The sequence below is a fragment of the Chelonoidis abingdonii genome, chromosome 11 (genome assembly GCF_003597395.2).
Source record: "Chelonoidis abingdonii isolate Lonesome George chromosome 11, CheloAbing_2.0, whole genome shotgun sequence".
NCBI lineage: Eukaryota > Metazoa > Chordata > Testudines > Testudinidae > Chelonoidis > Chelonoidis abingdonii.
The window spans coordinates 55791760-55799999 of record NC_133779.1 but is presented as its reverse complement, the minus strand read 5'-3'; the positions used below and the strand labels follow the sequence as shown (position 1 = coordinate 55799999).

At 54.7% G+C, this 8240-nt stretch overlaps 1 protein-coding gene across 1 annotated transcript in view; it reads left to right on the top strand.

The window, feature by feature from the left end:
- PSMC4 (proteasome 26S subunit, ATPase 4) overlaps positions 1-5077 on the top strand; it is a 20325-nt gene extending 15248 nt beyond the window's left edge. Inside the window, 3 exon segments of the mRNA XM_032769337.2 lie at positions 2785-3046; positions 4237-4292; positions 4896-5077. Coding sequence (XP_032625228.1) covers positions 2785-3046; positions 4237-4292; positions 4896-5009 — 432 coding nt within the window. The 3' untranslated portion in view covers positions 5010-5077.
- Positions 5078-8240: the final 3163 nt, after the last annotated feature.

Below are 8240 nucleotides of genomic sequence, written 5' to 3'. Positions count from 1 at the left end.
GCTACAGCTCACTTCTTCGGATGCATAGAATGGAACATGCAGACAGAAGATATTTATACATACAGAGAATGTGAAAAGGTGGAAGTACGCATACCAACAGGAAGAGTCTAATCAATTGAGATGAGCTAGCAGCAGCAGAAGAAAAAAAACTTTTGAAGTGATAATTAAGATGACCCCTAGAAGATGTGAGGAGAACTTAACATAGGGAAATGGATTCAATTAGTGTAATGACCCAACCATTCCCAGTCACTGTTAAACCTAAGTTAATTGTATCTAATTTGCATGTTCGAGTTCAGCAGTCTCTCTTTGGAGACTGTTTTTGAAGTTTTTTTGTTACAAAATTGCCACCTTCAAGTCTGTCACTGAGTGGTTAGAGAGGTTGAAGTGTTCTCCTACTGGTTTTTGAATGTTATGATTCCTGATATCAGATTTGTGTCCATTTATTTTTTTCCGTAGAGACTGTCTGGTTTGGCCAATGTACATGGCAGAGGGGCATTGCTGGCACATGATGGCATATATCACGTAGGTAGATGTGCAGGTGAACGAGCCCCTGATGGCGTAGCTGATGTGATTAGGTCCTGTGATGGTATCACTTGAATAGATGTGTGGACCCAATTGGCAACGGGCTTTGTAGCAAGGATAGGTTACTGGGTTAGTGTTTATGTTGTATGGTGTGCGGCTGCTGATGAGTATTTGCTTCAGGTTGGGAGGCTGTCTGTAAGCGAGGACTGGCCTGTCTCTAAGATCTGTGAGAGTGAGGGATCATGTTTCAGGATAGGCATCTTTGATGATGCGCTGGAGAGGTTTTAGTTGGGGGGTGTAGGTGATGACTAGTGGCATTCTATTGTTGTTGCGCCTGTCCTGTAGTAGGTGACTTCTGGGTACTCTTCTGGCTCTGTCAATCTGTTTTTTCACTTCAGCAGGTGGGTATTGTAGTTTAAAGAATGCTTGATAGGGCTCTTGTAGGTGTTTATCTCTGTCTGAGGGATTGGAGCAAATACAGTTGTATCTTAGAGCTTGGCTGTAGACAATGGATCGTGTGATGTGTCCTGGATGGAAGCTGGAGGCATGTAGGTAAGTATAGCGGTCAGTGGGTTTCCGGTATAAGGTGGTGTTTATGTGACCATCGCTTATTAGCACAGTAGTGTCTAGGAAATGGACCGCTTGTGTGGATTAGTCTAGGCTGAGGTTGATGCTGGGATTGAAATTGTTAGAATCACGGTGAATAAACACTAAGGCGTTGGCTACACTGGCGCTTTACAGCTCTACAACTTTCTCGCTCAGGGGTGTGAAAAAAACACCCCCCTGAGCGCTGCAAGATACAGCACTGCAAAGCACCAGTGTAAACGGGGCCCCAGTGCTGGGAGCGTGGCTCCCAGCGCTGCAAGCTAATCCCCACGGGGAGGTGGAGTACGTGCAGCTCGCACTTCAAAGTGCTGCCACGGCAGTGCTCCCACAGCAGCGTTTTGAAGTTTCAAGTGTAGCCAAGCCCTAACCCAGGAACCTATCCTTGCAATGAAGCCCAATGCCAGCTCTGTCCATATACCTATTCAAGTGACACCATCATAGGACCTAATCACATCAGACACGTCATCAGGGGCTCGTTCACCTGCACATCTACCTATGTGATATATGTCATCATGTGCCAGCAATGCCCCTCTGCCATGTACATTGGCCAAACCAGACAGTCTCTACGGAAAAGAATAAATGGACACAAATCTGACATCAGGAATCATAACATTCAACAACCAGTAGGAGAGCACTTCAACCTCTCTAACCACTCAGTGACAGACTTGAAGGTGGCAATTTTGTAACAAAAAAACTTCAAAAACAGTCTCCAAAAAGAGACTGCTGAACTCAAATTAATATGCAAATTGGATACAGTTAACTTAGGCTTAACAGAGACTGGGAATGGTTGGGTCATTACACTAATTGAATCTATTTCCCTATGTTAAGTTCTTCTCTCACCTTCTATGGGTCATCTTAATTACCACTTTTTTTTCTTCTGCTGCTGCTAGCTCATCTTAATTGATTAGACTCTTCCTGTTGGTATGCGTACTTCCACCTTTTCATGTTCTCTGTATGCATAAATATCTCCTGTCTGCATGTTCCATTCTCTGCATCGGAAGAAGTGAGCTGTAGCTCACGAAAGCTTACGTTGAAATAAATTTGTTAGTCAGGCAGAACAAGATAAGTCACCAAGCAAAATAAAATGCGCATATCTATGTCTAATTAAACTGAATACAGATAATCTCTCCCTCAGAAATGCTTCAGTAAGTTTTTTCCTCAGACTGGACCGTTCCAGGCCTGGGCACAATTCTTTCCCCTGGTACAGCTCTTGTTTCAGCTCAGGTGGTAGCTAGGGGATTCTTCTCTTTGTTCGTTCCACCTCTTTATACATTTTTTGCATAAGGCAGGAATACTTTGTCCCTCTGGGTTTCCACCCCCCTCACTGGAAAAGCACCAGGTTACAGATGGATTCCAGTTCATGTGACATGATCACATGTCACTGTAAGACCCCAAGCCTTTATTCCTCCCAGCCTCACTCACAGGAAGGCCTGCCTGCAAACAGCCATCCAGTCAATTGTCCTGTTGATGGGAGCCATTAAGATTTCAAACCACCATTAACAGCCCACACTTTGCATAATTATAGTAGGCTCTCAAAGTGATATTCATATTTCTAGATTCAGGTACAAGAGTGGTACATTTATACATATAGGATCATCACACACAGTAGATTATAAGCTTTGTAATGATACCTTACAAGAGACCTTTTGCATGAAGCATATTTCAGTTACATTGTATTTACTTATTAGCATTTTATAAAACCACATAGACCAGAGCATCACAGAGTGATCATGCTCTCTTGTCCTCCAGGTGATCATGGCCACAAACCGAGCAGACACGCTAGACCCCGCCCTGCTGCGGCCTGGCCGCCTTGACCGCAAGATCGAGTTCCCCCTGCCTGACCGGCGCCAGAAGCGCCTCATCTTCTCCACCATCACCAGCAAGATGAACCTGTCCGAGGAGGTGGACTTGGAGGACTGTATCCTGCCTGGCACAACAGGAAGACGATGTCCAGCTGGGTGCCCAGCATGCATTGGGGGCCATGGCAGGGAGGCTGCGTCCCGCTGTGGGCCGAGCACAGGGGGAAGGCTGCATCTCGCTGGCTGGCAGGCTGGCATGGGGTGCACGGTGGGGAGGCTGTGTCCCATTGGGTGCCTAGCACAGGGGAGGCTGCATCCCATTGGCTGGCATGGGGGGGCAGCAAGGTGGGGCGGCTGCATCCCACTGAGTGCCCGACACTGAGGAAGGGGTGTCTTGGGCCCAGCTCATAAGAAGGTACCTGTCAGCCCTGCGCTGCCCCACAAGGGGTTGACCCAGTGACCTAGGCTACAGCTCTGCCCCACTCTCCCTGTGTCACACACAGATGGGCCATGCAGGAGGTGCACTGACCCAAGAACCCTTCCTGTTCCTTGGCAGGGCTGGCTGGAGGGTGTCTCTTCTGGCCACCTCCAGGGCTGGGGTCAGGGTGGGGTTGGGCCACAGCAGCTGGCATGGCAGGTGGGAGCTGTCCTGTTCCACTCTAACATGCGGCTGGATAGGGGGAGTACCAGGAGAGGGCATGGCTGGGGCTGTCTCCTGCTGGGCAGAGCCCGGCTCAGCATATCAACTGATCACTTCATTGAGAGCTCGCAGATGGACACCAGCCTGATGCCAGCCCACAGGGCAGGGGGTTGGGCCTGGGCCTGGGCCTGGGCCTGGCTCAGGCCACAGACCGAAGTAATGAGGCAGGAGGGCCCAGGATTCGCAGGGGGAACCTGGCATAGCCGAGCCAGTGCTGCCTGGTTCCACTCAGGAGCAGGGGGCCATGGGGTGAAGCTGGCTCCTTCCCGTGCCTCGGGATCCACATGGTCCAGAAAGGGTTGGGGGGGCACTTGCCAAAAGACACATCCTCTGACTCCAACATGCCCACTGCTCCTGACTGGGTCCTCGGGGCTTGTTGCCATGCCGATCCACCCCCTTCTCCCCTGCCCAGGAGCCTCACAGGCCCTCAAGCTCGATCCCATCCCTCTGGGGAGCCCACTTGCTCCTAGGCTTTGAGAAGCTCATCAGGGTCCCCCACCACAGTGCCCTGGCAGCCTTGCTAGGCTACTGGAGTGGGAGAGAGGAGTCGGCCTTCTCACCATGGTCCAGCTCAGCTGCTGTGCAGACATTTCCCTCACTCCTCCCCAGATGTGGCCCGGCCAGATAAGATCTCAGGTGCCGACATCAACTCCATCTGTCAGGAGGTGAGTGTGGGGGGCTGGGGTCCCCAGACTGTGATATCTGAGGGTGGCACTGTGTGTGTTGTGACCTGCTCCTTTTCTGGGGATCCCTGCTGCTCTCCTAAGCCAGCAGGACCCCCGCCACTGCCACAGAGTGGCAGGCTGAAGCCCTGACTGAAATTACGGGGTCCTCTGCTGTGGGGTGCATGTGCATGGGTGGGGGGGGTCACTGTCCCTGGTGCGTGTGCGCGCGCGCACACACACACACAGACTCTCTCTCTCTCTGGGATGGAGCGGGAGTCACTGCACCCAGTATCATGCCCCCCACACCCGTGCCTGTATGTGCAGGAGGGGTCACTGTGCTTACTCCCTCTCCCCAATGCCTATGCCCTTTGTGCACAGGGCAGGATTGGGGTGGTCACTGCACCTGGCTCCCCCTCCTCATCTGTGTGCACAGGGCAGGATGTGGTGGTCACTGGGCCTGGGGGTGGCATCCCCCCGCGTGTGCACAGGGCAGAATGGGGAAATCACTGCGCTTGGCAGCAGCATCCCCACATATGTGCACAGGGCGGGGTTGTGGGGTTACTGTGTCCAACGTCGCCCCCTCACACGTCTCCATGTGCACAGGGCGGCATGCTGGCTGTGCGGGAGAACCGCTACATCGTCCTGGCCAAGGACTTCGAGAAGGCGTACAAGACGGTTATCAAGAAGGATGAGCAAGAGCACGAGTTCTACAAATGAGGAGCCGCGGGGGGGGGACTGTGGGGCAGGCTTGAAATCCCTCCAATAAACCCCGCCCCATGCCTCTGCAGGGAGTGCTGGTGTCTGTCCTTGTGGCCTGACCCAGGGCCCCAGTCCCTTCCCCAGCCGCTTCCCCAGCTCCAGGTCTCTGGGGCAGTGTAAGTGTCTGGGGACCTGTGCTGCCTGAACAGCTCCCACATGCCCCCCTGTGCTGCATGACAGCCCCAATCTCAGGTTGGAGGTGGTGGGAGTAGAGCAAAGGGCCCAACTGTCCCAGGCAGGCGCTGTCCTGCCCAATGCTGGGGCAGGGCTGGCTCTGGCTGCAATGGGCTGGGAATGCTGCTTGCAGCCAGGCCTGTGCTGGAAGCAGAGACAGAACAGCTGGAGAATCCCTGGGGCCCAGGCCAGGGTTGTATCCTATGGTCTGTTCCCCAGACCAACAGCCCTGGGGCTCCCGGTTCATGTTCCCCAGATCCTAGCCTCCTCCCGACCACCACCAACAGGGCTCCTGCCCTGTATTCTCTGGCCCTGCAGAGCCCCTCCCAGTAGTGGGGGCCCATTCTGTTTTCCCTGGTCCCACAGACCCCTCTCCCCAAGCACTGGGGCTCTTATCCTGAGTTCCCCAGCAGTGAGGGGTGCAAGGTCTGAGCCCGTTATGATGTTTTGTTGTACTGGCTGCATCCCTGCTGGCCTGGTTGGGACCATGTGTGTGCAGCTCTTGCCCTTGTGGGGCAGCTGATGGGGGGCAGACATTTCCCAGAGCTCCGCAAAGGAAGGAGAGGCTGGTGCTGGCTTTGAGTGGCTCGGGGGCTGGGGCTTGGGGGTGATGGACAAGCGTTTTGCACACTCTGGGTGTTAGAGCCACTGGTGTGTTTTCTGCCAGGGCACTTAGCTGAGAAAGTGCCAGTGGGACCAAGCAAGCGATCCGTAGTGCCAAGTCATAACAGCCACATGGGCTCAGCCCTACGGTCCAGCTAGCCCAGTGTCCCATCTGCTGCCAGTGGCCCATGCAGGTTGCTCCAGTTATCAAGTGATCGAGCCCATCAGCCACTCTGGCAGTCAGAGGTTTAGGGTCACCCAGAGCAAGGGCAGCATCCCTGACCATCTGGCTAATAACACTTCCCACAAAAACCAGACAGGTGGACCTGCTCCCTTGTCAGCCAAGGAGGCAGACATGACCCTCTGCCAGCCAACCTCAGATGCCTGCCCGTGCCAGCTAATGGGATAGATAATGACCCCCTGCCAGTTTCTTTCCTTCATGGCTCCCCAGGTAACCCACCGCATTTGAAAACATGTAGTTTTGGTTCTCGGAGTCCTCTGGGCTGGTCTCAGCTTGCTCTGGCTATGGCTCACAAGTAGAGTCCTGGTCCATGGAGGCCCCCCTGGCACCATCACTCTGCTGCCCTAACCCCTGAGCTAGACACCACCAGGCAGAAAGAAGAATTCATCTAGCACCCTCACTGGAGCCTCACCGAGGTGGATTAACTCCTGTGCTGGACACACCCCTGCCTTGGCTGCAGGAAGCATCTGCGTTCCAGAGCTCCCACAGTGTCGCTGCTGGGCTGGAGCTGTGCTGTGGTGCTGATGTGGCTCAGATCCTTGAGCACTGAAATGCTTTGGGTTAACTTGAGTCTGGGCTCGGTGGCCAGTGCCATTCCTCTTTGCTGGCTCGGAGATTGGACTGAACTATCCCAGGCCCCTTCTGCCCACAAATGCTTGATGTTGGCTGGTTCAGCACCATCCAGCCTGGAGGAAATTTGGCTTTTCTGGAAATGCAAAATCTGTCCAATGCAAGAACCTCTGCTGGGCCTGGCTCCGTGGCAGAGGAACTGAGTGTTAGCTGCTGAACAGAACCCAGTGTCGATCCCCACTCCCCTCTGTTAATAAAGGCTCCAGCTCACAAACCCAGCTGGGCCCATGGAGCCTCCCAGGGAGAAAGATGCCAGCAAGAAAGAAGTGTGTGCCAGGGAGGAGCAGGCCCCCAGCTGGTTTATGCCCGTCATGCAGGACCTGGAGCCCCTAGCCCCAGGGAGGGGCACCCTGTTAGCAGCAGGACCCACCCCTGCGAAATGCAAGCAGCTGTTTGCTCTTGGGGGCTGCCCCCTCCTACATGTGGCCAGCTGCAAGCCAAGAGGGTGTCTGTGCTGCAGAATTTGTCCTTTCCTGGAAGGCTGTGATCAATCCTCTCACCCCACGTAGCACTCTGGGGCAAGGCCCCAGAGCTGGGTAGGGGGCAGAGGGCACAGGTCACTGGCCCCAAGGGACAGTCCTGCCAGCTACGTGTGTGCTTCCCATGCTTCTCCCCTACATCCCAGCCCCTCTCCTGCCTCCCCCCGTCCATCAAAGCTCAGGGCTACGGGAGCTGGAACCCAGCCATACACACCCTCCACTCTCTCTCGAGTGACTGACCCACTGCCCAGCTAGTGAATGAGTCCAGGACCACCACACATTCCTTGCTCCTAGCACTGCCCTGTCAGCGCCAGGGCTGTGAGCTTCCCCCAGCAGTGGTCTCATATGCACACCCCAGCCCTGCCCAGGGAAGAAGTTGCTGTTGGGTGTGACAGGCTGAGTGGAGGCGAGCAAGATGCAGGCTGATTGTGCTGGGAATGGGGCTCAACCCCCTCTAATCCCCACAGCATGTCAGTCTGCAACACTGCCTTCCTGGATGGGTTAATCGTCTCCCAGCCCTGCGCTGCCAACTGCTGCCCTGGGAGGGGCCCCAGGCTGGCATCACTAGGGCTTTTCTTGAAGCTGGGTAGGGCAGTCCCTTTCCTGCCTTCCCCTATCCTTCAAACCTCAGGGCCAAAGCAGCTGGGAACCAGCTGCACAGACCACTCCACTCTGCCAGGAGTGACTGACACACCCCCCCAGCAATGCTGTCAGTGCCAGTGCTGTGAGCTTCCTCCAGCAGTGTCCTGTGAAAACCTGGGCTGTGTGCTTCCCCCAGCAGTGCCTTGTGAGCACCAGGTTTGTGAGCTCTCCTTCCTCCCCCTGAAGCAATTCCCTGTCTGTGCCAGGGCTGTGAGCTTCCCCCCAGTGGTGCCCTCATACGCACGCTCCAGCCCTGCCCAGGGAAGAAGCTGTTGTCGGCTGTAACAGACTGTGTGGAAGCTGCTGGGCGGGGCAGTTATGGATGGAGGTGGAGATGCAGGCCGACCATGTTGGGAATGGGGCTTAACCCTTCCTGCCCCCCACAGCATGTCAGACTGCGAAGCTGCCTGTCTGGCTGGG